The sequence below is a fragment of the Ictidomys tridecemlineatus genome, chromosome 10 (genome assembly GCF_052094955.1).
Source record: "Ictidomys tridecemlineatus isolate mIctTri1 chromosome 10, mIctTri1.hap1, whole genome shotgun sequence".
Lineage (NCBI taxonomy): Eukaryota > Metazoa > Chordata > Mammalia > Rodentia > Sciuridae > Ictidomys > Ictidomys tridecemlineatus.
This window is the reverse complement of record NC_135486.1, coordinates 62,788,147-62,809,381: the sequence shown is the minus strand read 5'-3', so window position 1 is coordinate 62,809,381 and position 21,235 is coordinate 62,788,147. Positions and strand designations below refer to the sequence as shown.

Below are 21,235 nucleotides of genomic sequence, written 5' to 3'. Positions count from 1 at the left end.
TATACTAATTTGCTGCCCCACTAACAATGTATGGGTACCTTCTTTCCCACATTCTTGCCAGCATTTATTATTATTTGTGTTCTTGATGATTGCCATTTAACTGGAGTGAAATGAAATCTCAATGTAATTTTGATTTTTATTTCTCTAATTTCTAGGAATACTGAACATTTTTTCCATTTATTTGCTGGCCATCCAAAAGCTTTATATTAATTCAATGCAATCCCCATAAAAATACTAATGACATTCTTCACAGAACTAGGGGAAAAATAGTCCTAAAATTAATTTGGTAGAATAAAAGACCCAGAATAGCCAAAGCAATCTTAAGCAACAAAAATGATGCCAGAAGCATCTCAATACCAAACCTCAAATTTTACAGTATGGTATTGGCATCAAAGCAGACAGGAAGACCAAGGGAATAGAATAGAAGGCACAGAGACAAATTCACATAGATACAGTCATCTGATAATTGACAAAAGTACCAAAATCATATGTTAGAGAAAAGACAGGCTTTTTAATAAATGGTGCTAGGAAATCTGGATGTCCATATGTAAAAGGGTAAAACTATATCCCTATCTTTCACCCTGCACAAAAGTCAACTCAGAGTGAGTCAAAGACCTTAGAATTAGGACAGAAACTCTATAACTGCTAGAAGAAAACATAGGCTCAACACTCCAACATATCAGTGCAGGCATAAAACACAAGAAATGAAACCAAGAATCAGTATTTGGGGTGGCATCAGTTTAAAAAGCTGCACAGCAAAGAAACAAGAGCATGAAGAGAGAACCCAATGGAAGAAGATCTTTATCAGCTGTTCCTCCAACAGGGGATTAATATCCAGAATATATAAAGAACTCAAAAGACTGAACACCAAAAACAAAATAACTCAGGGCTGGGGAAATAGCTTAGTTAGTAGAATGCCTGCCTCGCATGCACTCTACCTGGGTTCAATCCCCAGCATTGCAAAAAGTAAAATAAAAAATAACTCAATTAATGAATGAGCAAAAGAACTAAACACGTCTCAAAAGAGAAATATAAATGGACAACAAATATGTTAAAAAATATTCAAAATCCCTTGTTTTCCTTCTTTATAATTCATTCACTCAGTAAAGAAATTGTTGTGTGTCCATTATGTACTAGTATGAGTGACAGATAGCCAGGCTCCTACTTTTATGGAACTTTTATTATACTTGGGTAATAATATAGTAATCAATTAAGCAGTATGTATATTATGAAATCATGATTGAGGTGAAAAATAATGGAACTGGTCTCAAATTATTTATGGAAATACATATTTTCAAGGATATAAATTCTCTCTTAAACTATGAACAAACAAAATGAACATTATTTTGATCTTTTTGAAGTAGCAAAAGTTATGACAGGCTTCAAATGAAATTAAGTCTCTGTGTCTTAACTATATTATTTGTATTTCTTTGTAGATCAAAGTTTTGACATTCCAGACAGAACTTTTCATTCTACAAATACAACTTGGCGCCTCTCGTCTTTTGAATCCATGACTGATGTGAAGGAGCTTATTCCAGAGTTTTTCTATCTTCCTGAGTTCTTAGTCAACCGTGAAGGTACAGCAGAAAATAATTTCTCTGTTTTAAATAGTTTAGTTATATATGGACACAATATCTTTATTTTGTTTATCTTCATGTGATGCTGAGGATTGAACCCAGAGCCTCACATGTATGAGGCAAGCGCTCTGTCACTGAGCTACAGCTCCAGCCCCCAGCAGCAAATCACTCCTAACTTGTACTTCTGAGAGAGTGTGATAATGTTTTCATTTCCCAAAATGAAAATAGCTGCACACTGATCTCCTGGAGCTCTGCAGGTGCCTGGGCTAGGACCTCCAAAACTGGCCCTGGGCTGCTCCAGAATACTTGGGAGCTCTCAGATAGCCCCCATCTCACCCCATGGTAATTTTATGTAAGCCCTCAGTTTATACCTCACATTGTATCATTTCAAAACACTTTCAAAATTGGTGAAAAAAGATCTTTCTACTTTATTCATGCACAATCAAGAAGTAGACAATACTTCAATTATATAGGGATCTTACTCAGTTTTCAAAAGATCCTTTTTAATTTTTGTCTGCTATATTGTTTAGCTTTTCTGTCCGTAAACTGTAGCACAAAAACATTTTTAATCAAAGGTATTTCTTTTAGGACGATTTTTTTTTTAAAAGAGAGAGAGAATTTTTAAATATTTATTTATTTATTTTTAGTTTTTCAGTGGATACAACATCTTTTTTTTTAAATTTTTTTAATGTGGTGCTGAGGATCGAACTCAGCGCCCTGTGCATGCCAAGCGAGTGCGCTATCACTTGAGCCACATCCCCAGCCCCGATGATTTTTTTTTTTAATAACATTTCCAAGGATTTTTTTGGGCTAACAGACTGAGACAGACAGAGATGAGCTCATTTGTGTCACGAAAGGATCCTGGTATTCCACGTGCTGGTATCACTTTGTTGGAACAGCAGTGCATTGTAGAAATGAAATCAGAACAGATACCCATGAAATTAATAGGCACTCTCAGTTTATTCTAGGATTGCATGTGCTTTGTATTGGTTGGGTTTTTCAAAGTACAGAATACTATTTACTAAAAATTCTTAAATAATTATAACTCACTAAATAAATTCATTTAAATGTTAATACCAAAAAAATTGAAGTTTTAGTTTGATTTTAATCAAGTTTACAATTGACTAGATATTTAAGAACTTGTCTCATTTGTAGATTTGATTAATGGGAATTTGGAATTTGTGAGCAATGGTTTTCTACTTTTTCTTCATCTAATTTGTGGGTATAAAGTGCTACATGGATCAAGTTGAAAGATCTTAAGTTTAATCCTGATAGCATTTATGCACACAGCCCTCTCCTTAAATCAGAAAGTGAGCGAGCAGTTGTGTTTCTTACTGCAAAAGTCAACGCTCCTAGCTTGGGAATACTCATCTGCTGAGGCCAAGAGCTCTTGAGGCCTACTCTGTACGCTGAGTGAAGCATGCTTTGGGAAGTAAACATTGATATTAATCTTCTCGTTTAGGTTTTGATTTTGGTGTGCGTCAGAATGGTGAACGGGTTAATCACGTCAACCTTCCCCCGTGGGCACGTAACGATCCTCGCCTTTTTATCCTCATCCACCGGCAGGCTCTAGAATCTGACCATGTGTCCCAGAACATCTGTCACTGGATTGACTTGGTGTTCGGGTACAAGCAGAAGGGAAAGGCTTCTGTTCAAGCCATCAATGTTTTTCATCCTGCTGTAAGTGACTCTTACAATAATCTGCGCATACATAAGATAGAACCTGGATATTTTAGTTACCTGGTAGGCTGTTTCTTTAAAATACCCAACTTATCAAACAGAATTGGCAATTATACTGATTTGTTATTCTTACCCAAGATTTTTGAGGTTTTATATTTCAACTTTTAAGAAATATCTTAGGTACATGTTAAAGGTTCCTCAAGACCACCCCCAGGTTCAGTAATTTACTGGGTGGATTTAAGGACTTATCATGCAAATCAGATTTGTAATGGGGAAGGGTACAATGCAAAATCAGCAAAGGGAAGAGGAACATGGGGCACAGTCTGGGAGAAGCCAGCACAAACCTCCTCCAGTCTCCTCCTGGCGAAGCACAAGAACACACTTACTTCCTCCAGCAACAGGTTGTGACACACGTGAAGTATTATTGTCTGCCAGGATGCTTGTCAGAGACTGAGCACCAGGGCCTTTTGGGGCTGGTCACAGAGGCACCATCTGCTTTGCACATGCTGGAGCTCCAGACTCCCAGAGGACAACAGGTGTTCAGCAAGCACAGCATTGAGCAGTGTAGGCACAGTGGTGGGAAGGCTCTGACTGCCAAGTTCCCAGACACCAGCCACGTGCCACCTGGCAAGCATATCTTTCCAAGGAGAACAGTCAGCTTGCCACTTTAACTCTTTTCTGCACACTCTCCTATGCACATGCTCTGTTTGAAAATAACATCATTTTTCCTTATTACAGAAGCAATGCATGTGCCTTGGTAGGAAAATTACAACATACAGACTGGCAAAAGGAAGAAATTTATAAATAAGGTTTGATGTCACCATCCCAAGAGAAATATGAAAACCAGCTTCCAGACTTTTTTCTGTACATTATTCCAGTAGTATAATAATATTAGTACAGTTAGGTACCCTTTTTCTCTTCTGAACAATTAGTCTTAAATTACTCAGATCACTAGATATCATTTCATATGATTTTTAATGGCTACTTACTACTCCAAGTATAGTGATTTATTTTACCAGTATGCTGTTGGATATTTAGTTAGAATCTGTTTAATATCTGTTTAATATCCTTGAGGTTATTTCTTTGGTTTCCTAGAAGTATAATTGTAACACTTTCACATGTATTTTTTATGTTGTTGGATAAACTAACCTTTTATTTTGAAAATATTATCTACTCAAGAAATATTTCTCTTGCTAGGCTTTGGGGTACAGAGGTATTGAGGGTAGATGGGGTTAGGAGGAGAGGTGGAGTAGATAGGTCTACCCTGCTGTGGAAGAGGGGTTCTTCTGAGGCCTGTTTAAGGAAATGTCTCTGGAAGCAGAATGTTTAAAAAGCAGTTGATGATGAGAACAATATTTGCTGATGCTGCCTAGGAGTCACTCGGTACAAGTATAGAGATAACCTGTTAATTCGCTGCATGTGATGTTTAACCTCATGGCTTCCCTAACTTAAAAAAAAGAAGGTTGAAATCAACTGATCTTGGACTTCCCCTCCAACTGTAATTTTCTCCATAGATTGTGACAAATCTATAAGTGTTTTATAACAAATGTAGCTAAAATGCACAAACAACTCTATACCTATGCTTATTTATGCCAGAGATTCATTCTTTTTTTTTTTTAATATTTATTTATTTTTTGGCGGACACAACATCTTTGTTTGTATGTGGTGCTGAGGATCGAACCCGGGCCGCACGCATGCCAGGCAAGCGCGCTACCGCTTGAGCCACATCCCCAGCCCCCAGAGATTCATTCTTAAAAATAAAATTCTCTTTAGTCCCTTTTGCTATGCAATTATGTGGGGTACCTCCAAGGTTATATAAAATGAAATTCCTTAAGAGATTTATTATCTGGAAAAGAGAGTAAGACAGGTTTACCGATTATTCCAATAGAAGATATATGCTTTGGAAAAGTTATTTTGAAAAAGGAGATAATAATTTTATATAAAATAGTAGTAGAGGAGGAAAAAGACCTTTTCCTTCTACCCATCATTGACTGAGGCTTCTGGAATAAAAAGGTAACAAGAGAAAGGCATTCAGATTTATCTCATTTGAAATTTATGTGCCATAAGAATGTTAAGAAAATGAAGACCCCAAAAGTGTTTAAACCCGGTATTTTTATGCTGAGTTTAATGGAAAGGGAAGCATCGTGGAGGAATAGGATAGGATAAAAAAATGTCTGAGCCTCGTGCAAGAAACCGGGGGAAACCATGAGGCTTACTGGCTCTGTCCTCTCTATGTGTCCTCTACCCTGACTGTGGAGCTCAGGATGCTCTTCCACTAGGGGAGGGGGAGGGCACCTCTCACAAGAGGGTCTTCTGACCTGCTTCAAGGCAAGGCCAAAAAAACCCTTTCTAGGTTTTATGATCAGCTTCATGGAAGATCAGAGAGTCCTTCCTCTGGCTTAAAACATTCAGTGTGCCTAGGTGCTGTGTTTTGGAATAACATGTCCTGAATCCCACTGAGTATAAAATGAAGGGTTCAGATATAATTTTTTAGCTTCATTCATATTTGATCCTAAAATACGACTTTTAGAGCAATTAGGAACTTTTGCACCTTTTCAGTTATTCTTAAATAAAATCACATTAAAAGTACTTGGAAAAAACCTATCTGAAGGCTGAAGCTGCAAGGGAGTTTTCATCTGACTGGGAGGTTTTTCACTAATTCATTGGGTCTTCAGTATTTGTAAAAGGATAGTGTTTATACTATTGTTCTAGGGGCTGAATTGTTGAGAGCCACAGCCAAAGGGGCCCCAGCAAACTTCCAGCTGCCAGCAAGCTTCAGACTGCCCCAGCAACATCTAGCTGATTGGCTCCTCTGCGGTGATGTTCATTGGGCTGTTTCCCTGCCCTTCAGACTGCCAGCTGATGATTGGCTCACAGCTGCCCCAGCAACATCTAGCTGATTGGCTCCTCCACGGAGCTGCTCATTGGGTGACTTCTTTGGCTCTGCCCACGCAACCCAGCCAATCGGCCTCAAGAGGAGGAGGATTGTGGGAGGAAAAAATCATCTAGCTGATTGGCTCCTCTGCGGTGATGTTGCTGGGGCAGTCTGAAGCTTGCTGGCAGCTGGAAGTTTGCTGGGGCCCCTTTGGCTGTGGCTCTCAGCACTGAATAACATTCACTTCATGGGGCGATGTAGTGGTTAAGTGCCTAGTGTCTAAGTTCAGAATTGAGTTCAGATCCCCACTCTGACCCCACCACTTGTGGGACCTTGGGCAGATGGCTTAACCTCTCTGTACCTAAATGTGTACTTTTATAAAGTGTGAATGACAATACCAGCCTCTTATGGGAGGAATCAAATTCATATTAGGATAATGGCTACCATACAATTAAGTACAAATAACTGTTGACTTTTCCAAAAGACATATACAGATGCCTTTTACCTTCCTTAATTCATCATTCATAATTACTTGGGGTTCCCTTAGAAACTTATAGCACCAAATGTAAAGAAGCACTATTTTAAAGTAAATTTGAAAAGAGCTCATCAGATTTTTTGAGTACATGCAGTCAGGCAGCCCTGTGAATGGCCCTAGTTCAACAGGCATTTGCAATGACTATTTGGTCCCTGATGCTGGAGGTAGAGAGTGGGGGTAGTAAAGATGAAGATTATTTAACTTGAAGTGTTTGGGCATTTTATTTTGATGCTTATAGAAATGCTATTACCCAGATATGTAAATTAAAGTCGGCTGTGACTGGCTTAATGCCAAAAGCTAGACTGTCCACGTGGGTTTGCACAACATGTAACAGGTCTGTGGCCCGCTGCCAGCTTTGGATGTGAAGGAGTGAATACATAGCACGTCCATCTGACCTCAAAGTATGGCCACCCAAGAAACACAAAATCGCACCCCTTCCATCAACAGGCTTGGAGCTTTCATTGCTACTCACCAGGGACCACTTGCAATTTTCATTGTATTTTAACTTCAGTTATTCCTTTTATTATATATTACTTTGGACAGCAACTTCTTTAGTAGCTTCATATTACACATGAAATCTTGTATGATATTCTCAGGCATTAAGTTTAAATTGTTTTATAAACAAACCTAGTTAACATCAGACAAGATACATTGTTTTTAATTCACTCATTTAGAGACATTGATTATTCCTATTCTGATCTCAGACCATTAATAGGTAGCTAACCTGATCAAAAATATCTTAAATCATTTGCATTTGAAATAGAGAGGAGCAAGCCATTGTCTAAAGAATAAAACCAATCTTGGTTTCCCTTTGGCACCAAGCCAAGTCTTACTCATCAGATGTCTTATGTTCTTTTGCTCTTTTACCCTGCAGACGTATTTTGGAATGGATGTCTCTGCAGTTGAAGATCCAGTTCAGAGACGAGCCCTAGAGACCATGATAAAAACCTATGGGCAGACCCCTCGTCAGCTGTTCCACACAGCCCACGCCAATAGACCTGGAGCCAAACTTAACATTGAAGGAGAACTTCCAGCTGCTGTGGGGCTGTTAGTACAGTTTGCTTTCAGGGAGACCCGGGAGCAGGTCAAAGAAATTACCTGTCCGGTATGTCACTCATATTTTAGTAGAATTCAGCAAAACCTGATGGGACTCCTGTGGTTCTAGGCCTTCATGTGGGCTCTGGAGGCCCAGAAATGAAAAGGTGTGGTCTTGGTTGTGAACAGCCCTGCAAGATAGGCTCAGGCAGCTAAAGCAGTATCCTATGTGTGGTAAATGCTGTGCCAGTGAGAGAAAAAGAGTGCCTTCGAGCTCAGAGGGAAAGAATTGGTCATGTCAGACTGTGGCCCTCCTCAGGAAAGACAGAGAAGGGTTATTACAAGGGAAAGCCTCCCAGGATGCGACACATAGGACGAGGAAAGGAGCCCTCAGGACTGGCGCCCAGTGAGCACATGAGCATGCCCATGGAAGCACACAGTCTGGGCCTGGTTGTCATCTTAAGCCATAAGCTTAAGGGCTGGCAAGGGGCTCAGTGGTAGAACCCCACCTAGCACTCCCTCAGTCTTGAGTTCAAGCCCCAGCACCACTACAATAAAAAAGAGCACTGGCCAGAGGTGTGACTGATTTGGTTTACACTTGCTGGGGAACTTTACAAATTTATTGGGCCTCCCACATTGTAATGATAAAAAGTATAGCCTCTGACAATAGGAAGTAGATATAATTTTTCTTTGAAATAGAAAAATCAAGCAAGCCTTAATCTTCAATTAAGTTCTTCATATAAAAGTAGTAGAAGAAGTTAGAATGTTAACTGTAGAGTGCTTCGAGAGTTTGCAGGAGGCCAGTAGAGGTAAGACAGTCGGGGAGGGATCCTTAGAAAGGGATCAGCAGTGGCTCTCAGATACAGGGAGCTGTGCTCATTTTCAGAGAAGAAGATTTCCACAAACCTTGTTTTGACAGTTTTATATAATAATATGGCTCAAATATATCTGCACACTAGAAATAAATTCTTTATGTTCCTATATGTCAAATGTGCATATTAAATACAAACAAACTCATTTAACTATTAAGATTCAATTATAAATCATTATTATGTTGGGCATTCTTGTTTTGCTAAAACCAGATCACAATATTGTTTTTCATGTTAGAAAGGAATATTTTTATTTTGTGTTTTGAAGCCTTACAAATCATTTAGCTGCTATCATTACCATAGTTGCTATTTTTAAAAATAATCCATTACTTTTTCTTGTCAAAATAATTTAACAATATGTATCTTAAAATTATAAATGCCACCTAATTTACTACTGTACTTATTGTTAATGAGCCGTCTTAAGTTGGCCTACATATGGAAATTTGGTAGTGTGTCTGCTGGCATTGGGATGTGGTACCAACTTGCCTCGTTGCCACCTCAGGACCTTCATACTGTCTGTCCTCCCCCTGGAATGACCAATTCCAGATGGATTCAGGTTGGCCCGTACTGCACTCAGGTCTCTGTCCCAGCATCTCTGTCTTTCCAACCCTAATATCTAAAACAGCAGCTCTGTCATTCTGCCTCCCCTTCTTGTTTTGCTCCATGGCACACACTGTCTGTATCTATTGACTCTCTGTCCCCCACAGCCCTACTTGATGGAAACTCCATGGGAAAGGACTTTGTCTTGCTCATTACAGTGTCTCCAGCTCCTAGGATGGTGCCTGACAGACATTATTTTTCAAAATAATGACTTCTCAGTTGCAAGTTCTTTAGAGTTTGGCTTGTCCGTGCTTCTGGCTGACATGTCATGCATTTAGGCCACTGCTTCTCTATATTTGAAGCATTGTGAAAGCTTCCACAGGGTTTCTCCTTGGCCCTCAGGTGGTGTCTGCATAGAGTTCAGACGTAAGCCACTAGCTCTGAAACCCAGGGGCAGTCCTTGAACTTACGAGGATCAGCCAGATGACCTATCACTTCTGTGGATTCCAGTTCATTATGATAGTTAAAAACAACCAGAACTAGTTGAGAAGCATTTCAGTAGAGTGATCTTCCTTCTTGCTGACTCTGACATAAAGCAGTTGCCATGTGTCTTTGTATGTAACTGAAAAACAAAAGTTTAAACTCTGCAATTCACACGAAAGTATTCTTGAGGCAAGAAGTTATGAGTGATAAAGCATTACTAGAACTTAGCACCACTTTTTCCCAGGTTCAGCATTCATAGGCTAAAGACTTAGAAAAGAGTGCTTAGTTGGCTGCAGTGGCACACACCTGTAATCCCAGTGATTTAGGAGATTGAGACAGGAGGATTACAAATTCAAGGCCAACATCAGCAACTTAGCAAGACTCTGTCTCAGAATAAAAAATAAGAAGGACTGGGGATATAGCTTAGTGGTAGAGCACTTGCTACTATGCATGAGGCCATGGGTTTGGTCCTCAACACCAAAAAAAAAAAAGAAAAAGTTTCTCAGAATACCTGGTATTGACCTCCCAGTCCTAGTGTGAGCATTTCTGAAGCTCCTCAGCTTTCCCAGAGATGCTCACTGTTTCCAGACCACTGGATGCCACTTAAAACTATATATTAAGCTGGGTGTGGTAGCCTGTGTCTGTTGTCCCAGTTATTGGGAGGCTGAGAAGGGAAGGAGTTGGAGACCTGCCTAGGCAACACAGTGAGACCCCATCTCAAAACAAACTCTCTGCCCCAGTACTGGCCTGACAGAAGCATCAGAGCTCCTGAATGCTGTGGTTTTTTTAAAGAAGAGAGTTTGTAGGTCAATGATACCTGATTTTTCATTCATTTGGAAAATAACATAAATAAATTGCATTGAAAATATTTACAGGGTGTGTGTGTGTGTGTGTGTGTGTGTGTGTATGTATGTGTGTGTGTGTGTGTAAATTACTGAAATTTGCTTAGTATGTTATTTTTATTAGATTTACATTTGAAAAGTTGAAAGCAAAACAACTAAACTTGTAAATGTTTAAAACAGATAAAAACCATTGAAAAATAAGATTAATAGAGTCTAAAACAATAAAAGAAAGAGCATGGAAAGAGCGGAATTTGGGGGAGAGATGCTAAAAGGGCCTGGTTCTTCCCTTTTTGCTTTTCTCTCGACTCTGGTTTTCACTTGAAATAGAGAAAGTGCTCCGGTCACTGTTCACAGGCAAGCACCAGTGTCCCCCCTCGATATCTTCCCCACACCCTGCCTTACTTTGAGCCCACCTCTTCTTCTGCTCTAGGGTAGCTCTTGGTTCTCCAGAACTTCCTAGCACTTTCTGGAGGACTGGGTGCTCTAGTCCCCTCTGTATGCTTTGCAGGTAAGCTCTTCCATTCAGTCACAAGCATCCACTGAGGGGCTGATCCCAGAAACATGGAGAAGTCCATGGTGGCCTCTGTCTTCCAGGAGTTCACGGTTGAGTGAGCTTGTCTATGCCACATGTGGTCTTAATTTGTAGCTATCATATGTACTTTTGGCTTATCTTCCACATTACAGTCCCCTATAGGCATCCACTTCAGCTTAGGTATTTCAGCTAACCTGAAAGAAATGTGCCTTGGTAAATTTTTTTCTCCCCTGCTCAAATTTCAAGGAATTTTTAATTTTTAGCCAGAAATTTTCATGCAGGCTCGGCTGAAGCCACAGAATGAAAATCAAATAAGGAAAATGTTCCTACATGCTAAACATAGGGAAGTAAAAATATGTAAAATACTTCTTGTCCTCAAAGAACTTATGATCAGATTGTTTTCTCTTCCTTGTTTAGGATTTAAATTAGAAGTAATTCTGTATTTACCACCTTTAAAAAAAATCACACTTTTCCCTTTCCTTGGTTATAGAGCCCTTTGTCGTGGATTAAAGGCTTAAAGTGGGGAGAGTATGTGGGCTCCCCGAGCGCTCCTGTGCCTGTGGTCTGCTTCAGCCAGCCCCACGGAGAACGGTTCGGTTCTCTCCAAGCTCTGCCCACTAGAGCAATCTGTGGTTTGTCCCGAAATTTCTGTCTTCTGATGACTTACAGCAAGGAACAAGGTAAAATGAAACAATAAAAATCGTTCTGGGGACATCTTTCATTAGAATGTTTCCAGCTCACCTATGCTGCTATTTTGTGTGACTTCTAAAGTTTTCTCCGTCCTTGGTGGAAAACTCTGCTTGTGTATGTAGTTACTTAATGTAACATGAAAAACATGAAAATTAAATGCAGTCCCATTTAAAATGAAAGGAGGAGTTGGAAAGAGACAAGGATACATGGTCATACTCACAGGATGAAAGCATTACCAATTTGATAGAAATGTTCACTTTGAACCTCTTAAACCCCACAATAGACAGATGTATCTAAAAGACAAATCTCGAACCTCAGAAGATGGAGCCTCAAGTTTAAACCACAAGCAAAATAAAACAAAGGAATTAGGAGAGCCATGGAAGTAGGCTTTGAGACATGAGTGCGTGAAAAGCAGGGCTTTGCTAACTCCCCAGTGCCAACTCAGTGACAGTGACACATGAAGAGTGCTGTGTAGCAGGACCCATTTGTGTGTCAAATGTCACCTAGACAGGGAGGAAGTAGGGCATTCTCCACTGAAGCAGTCCCTTAATCCTTCCATATTGACTGTTTCATTAGATGCAAAAAAAAAAAAAAAATTCCTCTCCTAGGAGATCGTGGCGTGAGCACTGAAATGACTGAGGACAGTGAGCTCAAGACAGGCTGTATACAGACTTGCCTGGAAGCCAGCCTGTGACCCAATGCCCTTGGCAGGTAGTACTGTTGGCATTTAACCTTACCTTCCGTGCACAATGCTCCTCGGGGAAGTCCTGCTCGCAGCCTTCCCCAGCACCATGTATAAAGGTGCCAGCACCCAGGCCAAACAGGCCACCTGAAGAAGTTACGTGTGCCTAATGGTCCATGGTTCTTTCAGGCTCACTCTTATTCTGTCATAGAATGAAGGATAGTTCTTATAGTTGCTAGGAATAGGGAGCATGCATACCATTTCATCTCAGTTTAGCGAGTTAGGACAAGTTCAGTCTACTTAATTGTAATGCCTGGGAAGTCAGTGGTTTATTCTCACTAGTGTATTATAAATAATTATGAGGCATTGTAACTATTCACTGCTAATAAGGTTTAAAATACTAAGATATGTAAATTATTTACCTTTAAATAAATTAGAGTGCACTGGATTTATCTCTATTAGTATTATCACTTAGCATTATTGGATATAGATGTTTCCCATATAATTCTCAACCTATCTTATTTATGCCACTGTGGTCCCAAGCTCTTAGTGTGTTTCCTCAATAGCTGTGTTCACTCAAATTGCACTTGACTTCCCCACATACTATATTTTGGATTTGTTAGTACCTTGATATGTACAGAGAAGTGTGTTCAGCTAAGAGCTCTGGAAGCACAAAGCCCAGAGTTTGTGCCCAGCTTTGCTAATTACTCAATGTTTTTCACATCCTGGCTTTTGGCCTATAAAATGGGGGAAATAAAATTTCTTCTGTCCCAGAGTAATTTACTGTGAAGATTCAAAGAAATAATGCATAGGAATGATTAGCACAGGGCATGGCTCATCCTAAGTGTTTAGTAAGTGGCCATCAGACACTGGATACCCTGGGACAGAGACTCTCAGTGACACTGCATGAACCTGACACATAACAGTCCACATAGACATTCCAGAGGCCATTTACTGAGAGAGACTGCAGCCTGCAAGTGAGAGTTAGGGGGCCTAGAAACAGCTGGACACTCTCAGCACTGACATGAAAAAGCTCTGAGTTTTTGCTTAGTTATACATGTTACCAAGTGGCAGCTAATGAGATGGTTTTAATGGTCTTAAGGCCAGTTTCTTGAAAACTGTGCCTCAGAGTTGCCTGAAGTGCTTTTTCCACAGCATTACCTCGGGTCCCCCTCAGGCACTCTGTGGCAGCGTTGGAATTCCTGGGTCTAAGCCTACAGGTACTGAAAAAACAAGTTTCCTTGGAAAGTCTTTTTAAGATTTCACTGCTGTGTTAGGTGAAGTTTGTTTTCTAAAGAGATAAAACTTGTCAATGAGAAACTTGGTTACTTGGGCACCTGCCACAGGCTGGGCGTTCTAGTAGATAATGAGAGGACACAAGACTTAGAATAGTGCACTCCTTTCTCTCGAAGCTCATATTCAGAGGAGCTGAATATGAGTATATCCCAGTTCCTTTGTTGTGAAACTGATGCCTATATTTGGTTATTAAACCTACAAAACAAAAAGAAATCTGTGAATTGTATTTTCAATGTATTGTTGGTTCATTCAAGAACTTTTTGTTCTGTCCATATGCTAGGAGTCCTGCGGAGGACTAGAGTGCATGGATCTCTTCTCTCTTCCTGAAATCCCTCAAGCTAATTTTAAAGCACTGCAGGTTTCAAGGACAGTCCCATATACAGCATTCATGCTGTGTTTACCATTATAGCAACAAACTGTGAATTTACAAACAGTACTGAGAAAGGAGATCACAATTTCTAGATCTTTATGCCAAAAGCACTCAATACTATGTTGTTAAAGTAGAAGAGAAGAGAAGTCCCTAGAATGAAGGGTTGCCATGCTTCATGCTGCAGGTGACAGGGTCACATCCCCTCCCTGAGTAGATGGGTCTTCTCTCCTAGCAGAGTCTCCTTCTAACATTAAAAGTTTTTATACTGACCTTTCAGCGTTAGTATTTAGAAAGTTATTTAAGTAGTTTGCCTTTGCTGTTGTTTAAGGAATGGTGTCTCAGAACATGAATCAAGTGTACTTGATAATCATTTGTGTTTTATAAAAACTTCTTTAGCCTTTAACCTGCCTTTTGGGGGGCTGTCATATAACCACTGACAAGTGACAATTTGATACTTTTTTTTCTCCTCTTCCTGGAGGTGTGAGAAGCATGAACAGTACTGACATTCAGTGGTCGGCCATCCTGAGCTGGGGGTATGCTGACAACATCTTAAGGTTGAAGAGTAAGCAAAGCGAGCCGCCAGTGAACTTCATACAGAGCTCCCAGCAGTACCAGGTAAACCATTCTGTGGAACACTTTATAGTGATTAAATACCATGCTTTCCAAAGGAGCCAGAGCACATTAGCTTGTTTAAATATCCTGCAAGTAGTGTTATTGAGGAATTGGTGTCTGCCCTGTTCTTTGAACTGTACCTGTTATTGTTCTCATCTACTTCTTTGTTGAGAGGGTTATCATGATGGCCTGTGAGCAGAACTGGCACTTTTTTCTTCCCTATTCACTTGCCTTTGTCACTAGGTCATTTTCTTTAACCATAGCGCCATCTTGGTCACCTGGCTTTTCCTAAGTGCACTCGGCATGGTAAAGTAGCAGAATACTGGGCCTCAGGCCCTGTGATCTGCTCTGGATTCCTGGCTTTCTTATTTATTAACCATGTAGTCTTTGGGATATGACAGCCTTTCCAAGCTGGGGTATCTTTCTTCTTCTTTAAAACGGAGAGAGCAGGACTCATGCTACCCTTAAAGAACAGTTATGAAACATTTCCAACATTTGAAGTTTGTCAACTGTAACTGTCGTGTAGACGCGTAGCACTGCCGCAACTGCCGCAGGCTCTGAGTGCACAGCCTCCCTTCTCTGTCTGTGGGAAGTTCTCCTACCGTTCTCTCATCTATCGTCTAGGCAGCAAGCCTGTTCCTGTGCCCTAAAATGTCCTGCATTCTCTGAGCTCTTTAGGGACAGGGTGAACTACTCTGGGGAAGTTTCTGGTGGTGAGAGCAAGGGGAGCAGAGACTGGTTGGCATAAGCTGAGAGGATGTCACCCTTTGCTTCCTGGCTTTCCAGTAAACTGACAAGCAAAAAGGAAAAGAACCGTGGAAAATGGCCTACTCAGATTTTAATAAGAATTCTTTTTAGTTTTGAAACATATCAGCTACATTCATCAAACCATTTGATGCAGACAGAGATATATGTCTGAATACAAGCAAGTTATCACCATAAATCATCATAGAGCTGGCAGTGAAAATTAGCTGGCACTGGAAACACAGAATCTACTGAGGAGTAAGCATGCATGTCTCACTGACTCCTTTTTGGAACTGTTACGGATGGGGGCGAAGAGGGAAACACAGGCACAGTGGGAGTGAGATGTGTTTTGCATTTACATGACTAGATTATGACCAGGTGCAGCTCCCTACTGTCAACAGTTATCTGGATTTACAATCTAGACTTTCCAGGGAGAAGGTGAAGAAGAGCAAATGAAATCTTCAAATCTTCATCACCATTAACTGAATGCTAAAGCAAAGACTCTTACCATGATTTTTCAGTCAAAATCTTTATGCCTTCTATTATTAGGAATTCCTTCTACTTGTTTAAAAGTTGACTATTACTGATTAACTCATTAGGTAGACTTAATATGAAGAAAGGACAAAGAAACAATGACCTTAAGCTTTTTAATTCACTGATAAATCTTATTCAGTACAAAGACAGTTGTTTATCAAACTATTTTTGCAACGGTTGTTTTAAATATAAATCTTGTTTTTTATATGGTATGATTTTATTTTTTCCAGCTTTATTGAAGTGTAATTGAAAAATAAAACCTATTTATATTTAAAATATACAATGTGATGTTTTGATACACTTTATGAAATGATTACCACAGTTAATTTACGTGTAAGATGGGAACATTTTAAGATGTACTGAACAAACTCCAAGTACTTAATAAAGTCCTGCTAACTGTAGACCCCATGGCGCACATCACGCCTCCAGAGCTCTGTCATCCTAGACATCCAAGCCTCTGTCCCCTTCAGCCAGGGTGACCGTCTTCCCACCCCAGCCCTGGAGACCGTACTTCCACTCTCTGCTGCCACAAGCTCAACTCTTTTAGAATCCACAACATCTTGCAGTATTTGTCTTTCTGTGATCCGTGTGTGTGTGTAATATTATATAAAGATATATATCATATAATATATATTATTTGTATCATGTAAAATTTGGTACACGAGCACCATAAAAGATGAGCAAATACTCTCCTGAGTCTTTTTAACAAAAAGGGATAGTCCAGATTCTTGTTGTAAAATATTGTATGATAAAGTATTTCCAGTGAATTGACAAACTGGGTCAGGAGACCACACTTCATTTTCTCTTTAGAGATATGTTGTTTGCAGACTCAACTCAAAGTGGTACAAGGCCCTAGGAATTAGTCCAGAGACCCTATACCTAATAGAAGAAAAAAGTAGGCCCAATTCTTCATGTTGGATTAGGCCCTGAATTCCTTAACAAGACTCCTAAAGCATAAGAAATAAAATCAAGAATCAATAAAGGATGGATTCAAATTGAAAAGCTTCTTCTCAGCAAAAGAAACAGTGAGGTGAATAGAGCCTACAGAATGGAAGCAAATTCTTACCATGTGCACATCAGATAGAGCATGTTCCAGGATATATAAAGAACTCAAAAAAACTAACACCAAAAAAACAAATCACCCAATCAATGAATGGGCCAAGGAACTGAACAGACACTTCTCACAAGATGATATACGATCAATCAACAAATATATGAAAAAATGTTCAACGTCTCTAGTAATTAGAGAAATGCAAATCAAAACTACTCTAGGATTTCATCTCACTCCAGTCAGAATGGCAGCTATTAAGAATATAAACAATAAGAACAGTTGACAAGGATATAGGGAAAAAGGAGCACTCATACATTGCTGGTGGGACTGCAAATTGGTGTATCCAATTTGGAAATCAGATTCCTTGGAAAACTTGGAATGGAACTACCATTTGACCCAGCTTTCCCACTACTCGGTTTATACCCAAAGGTCTTAAAAACAGCATACTACAGAGACACAGCCACATCAGTGTTTATAGCAGCACAATTCATGATAGCTAAATTGTGGAACCAAACTAGATGCCCTTCAATAGATGAATGGATAAAGAAACTGGTATATATATACAATGGAATATTACTCAGCATTAGAAGATAATAAAATCATTGCATTTTCATGTAAATGGATTGAATTGGAGAATATCATGCTAAGTGAAGCAAGCCAATCCCAAAAACCCAAAGGCCGAGAGACTGGGATTGTGGCTCAGCGGTAGAGTGCTTGTCTAGCATATATGAGGTGCTGGGTTTGATTGTCAACACCATATAAAAATAATAAAATAAAGGTATTGTGTTCAACTACAACCAAAAATATATACATATCAAAAAAATATAAAGGCCGAATGTTTTCTCTGATATATGGATGCTGATCCATGGGGAATGGGGGGGGGCGTGGGAGGAATGGAGGAACTTTAGATAGGGCAAAGGGAAGGGAGGGAAAGAAAGGCAGTGGAATGAGACAGATGTGATTACTCTAAGTAGATGCATGAAGACATGATGTGACTCTTCTTTGTGTACAACCAGAGACATGAAAAATTGTGCTTTATATGTGTACTTGAATGAAATGCATTCTGCTGTCATGTATAACAAATTAGAATAAATAAATAAATTTTAAAAAATAGATATGCTGTTTGCTCATTTGTTGTTCAGTTTGAGAAATTCATCTAGAATACCACCATATGGAGACTCGCTGAGATCTGACTTAGGTGATCACTGTCATCACTGCCGAGAGTCTAGGGCATTGCTGGCACCTTGCCATCATCTTGTGATTAGTCTCCTAACTCTAAGAGACTTCTTTTTCTTTCACTTTCCTTCTCTTTGTTGTTACTGGTAGAAAATGAAAAATTCTGATTTCTTAGCTGTTCAGTGAAAACCAAAGCAGACTCCAGAAATGGTGTGTCCGCCTTCCTTTGTGCTTTCTTAAAAGATGATTCTGTACTTCGGACAATGCAGTAAGGAAACCAAAAGATGGCAGTTCATTTCCCTCACTGTGTTATCCTTCTAGGAGATCATTCCATCATCTCTAATTTTGTTCATATGTTTTTAGCATAGTTAGGAATAACTGATGAGTAATGATGAAATGATTCCTAGAACAATGAAATAGCAATGTTTCAATATTTAGGAAAAATAATATCATGGTCCTTTTAGGTTTAGAAAAGACTTCAGTGGATCAATATGGTAATTGAAAGAGAATGAGTTTTCTTATATACATTTATAATACATGTTTTATTCTCTATGTGTGTGCATATATATGACATATCTATCTCTATCTCTCTCTCTCTCTCTCTCTCTCTCTCTCTCTCTCTCTCTCTCACACACACACACACACACACACACACACACAATATGATTTGTGTTTATTTGTTTAACTAAGGATTAAACCCAGAAGTGTGCTACCACTGGGCTGCATTTCCAACCCTTTTTATTTCTATTTTGAACAAGGTCCCAGTAGGTTGCCCAGGCTGGCCTCTAACTTGTGATCCTCCTGCCTCAGCCTCCTAAGTATCTGAGATAATAGCTTGCACCACCACATCCAGCTATTCTCTATATTTTTAAAGTAAATCTTTTTGAAAGAATAAAAGTTGTGAGGTAGCAGTACTTACAAATAGTTACAACTAATGAAGAAAGAAACTCATAAAATAAAAGTGGATCCAATGGATCCATGATTTATCATGAGTAAAGAAGAATCATGATCAAAGAAAGTAATTTTCTACTGTAGCAGAGAACTTAAACATTTTTGTAGGTCCAGGAATAGATGGTTTGAAAATATAAGGACCAGTGTTGTGTTGTGGGGCTAGACAGAGATTGGCTTTGAAATCAGAGGCCCTTCCTCCTGTGACTCAGGAGGAGACTCAGAATTGCACAGAGGCGCAGAGGACAGAAGAGGAATAGGCAGTAAGTAGCTGATGACCTCCACCTTCTCAGTGAAGTGGGGAGGGACTGTGGGCTGCAGCAGAGGTGCCCTGGGGGCAGAGCATTTGCAGTCAGAGGCTGTGGATAGGGCACTGGATGTCATCTGGAGCTCACAGGAGGTCTGTCCAGCCATGTGGGGAACCCAGCTAAGCTTGAATGGTACTTTCTCAGCTAGAACCAAAGAATTTTGCACCAAAAGAGTGACCCCAGCTTCTCTGCTTCATGCTTGTATTTACTTCTTCTCCTACTCAATGGCCTTTAGGACTGGCAGAAGCGATGCCTCTGTTGAATACTCTCTGTTCTTCACCAGAAAAGAAGAGGGGAGAGCTGTGTGAAAGTGAAAGCAGTCACTGAGAGACTCACACAGGCACTCAAGTTCAAACTGGGGTCTGACCTCTCCTGGACCATTTAGCTGAGCTGCTGGGGAACAGATGACCTCAAGGGCCTTATAATACCTTTTGATCTGGAAACAACTTTTAAATGTTTAGTTTAAAATTACAGAAAGTGCTATTATATCTGGCACCAGCCCCATCTTCTCAAGTAAAACATTTACCTGGAATTTTGTGATTATGTAATTTTTTAAATAGCTGTGAGAAATAGAAGCACTTCTCACAATTTGAAGACATTACATTATTTGATTTGTCCTTTTTGAAGGTGACTAGTTGTGCTTGGGTACCTGACGGTTGCCAGCTCTTCACTGGGAGCAAGTGCGGTGTGATCACGGCCTACACGAACAGATTCACCAGTAGCACGGTAGGTCCTGGGCCCTCCTGTCAGGGCAGGAAAACCTTTGCAAAGTGGCATTCATTTTGCCATACTAGTTCTTAAAATGTGAAAAGTTACATATCTAACTCTTTATATTTAGGTTTAATATGATTTTCCAGCGTCTCATTAGGGGGTTCTTCTGCCACAGGAATCCAAGCCCCCCTAAATAGCCACCTAAATCTTAATATCTCAAATAATTAACAAATAACAACACTCAGAAATATATTTCTAAAAGCGAAGCCCCTGATAGGTCTAGTCCACATGGGTTCTTGAACTAGACAAAGATAAAATGGCTTGGTGGTTTATTTAAGGGGGTACATTATGAAAGCAAACAACAGTAAGTATTGGCGAGGATGTGGGGAAAAAGGCACACTCATACACTGCTGGTGGGACTGCAAGTTGGTGTAGCCCATATGGAAAGCAGTATGGAGATTTCTTGGAAAACTGGGAATGGAACCACCATTTGACCCAGCTGTCCCTTCCTTGGTCTATACCCAAAGGACCAAAGGACTTAAAAACAGCATACTATAGGGACACAGCCACATCAATTTTTATAGTAGAACAATTCATAATAGCTAAACTGTGGAACCAAACTAGATGCCCTTCAGTAGATAAATGGATAAAAAAAATGTGGCATATATACACAATGGAATATTACTCAGCAATAAAAGAGAATAAAATCATGACATTTGTAGGTAAATGGATGGAGTTGGAGAAGATAATGCTAAGTGAAGTTAGCCAATCCCCCCAAAAAACAAATACCAAATGTTTTCTTTGATATAAGGAGGCTGATTCATAGTAGGATAGGGAGCAGGAGCATGGGAGGAATAGACAAACTCTATATAGGGCAGAAAGGTGAGAAGGGAATGGAGGAAGCATGGGGTTAGCTATGATGGTGGAATGTGATGGACATTATTATCCAGAGTACATATATGAAGACACGAATGGGTGTGAATATACTTTGTATACAATCAGAGATATAAAAAATTTTGCTCTATATGTGTAATAAGAATTGTAATGCATTCTGCTGTCATATATAAATTTAAAAAATTAATTTTAAAACAAAAGCAAGGGTAAGGTTTCAAGGGTGGAGCCTTGTAGTCCTCAGGTTGATCGAC

General features: G+C 39.7%; 1 protein-coding gene across 5 annotated transcripts in view; it reads left to right on the top strand.

Annotated features, from left to right (window-relative positions):
- Lyst (lysosomal trafficking regulator) overlaps positions 1 to 21,235 on the top strand; it is a 152,773-nt gene that overhangs the window by 118,083 nt on the left and 13,455 nt on the right. For 4 of the 5 annotated variants that reach the window (XM_005320356.5, XM_040278134.2, XM_078023088.1 and 1 more), the window contains 6 exons: positions 1,437 to 1,577; positions 3,040 to 3,257; positions 7,542 to 7,772; positions 11,459 to 11,648; positions 14,485 to 14,621; positions 20,007 to 20,105. In XM_005320356.5, coding sequence (XP_005320413.2) covers positions 1,437 to 1,577; positions 3,040 to 3,257; positions 7,542 to 7,772; positions 11,459 to 11,648; positions 14,485 to 14,621; positions 20,007 to 20,105 — 1,016 coding nt within the window. Of the gene's footprint in view, positions 1 to 1,436; positions 1,578 to 3,039; positions 3,258 to 7,541; positions 7,773 to 11,458; positions 11,649 to 14,484; positions 14,622 to 20,006; positions 20,106 to 21,235 lie in introns of those variants that run through there. The other variant, XR_013426631.1, reaches the window with a different exon arrangement.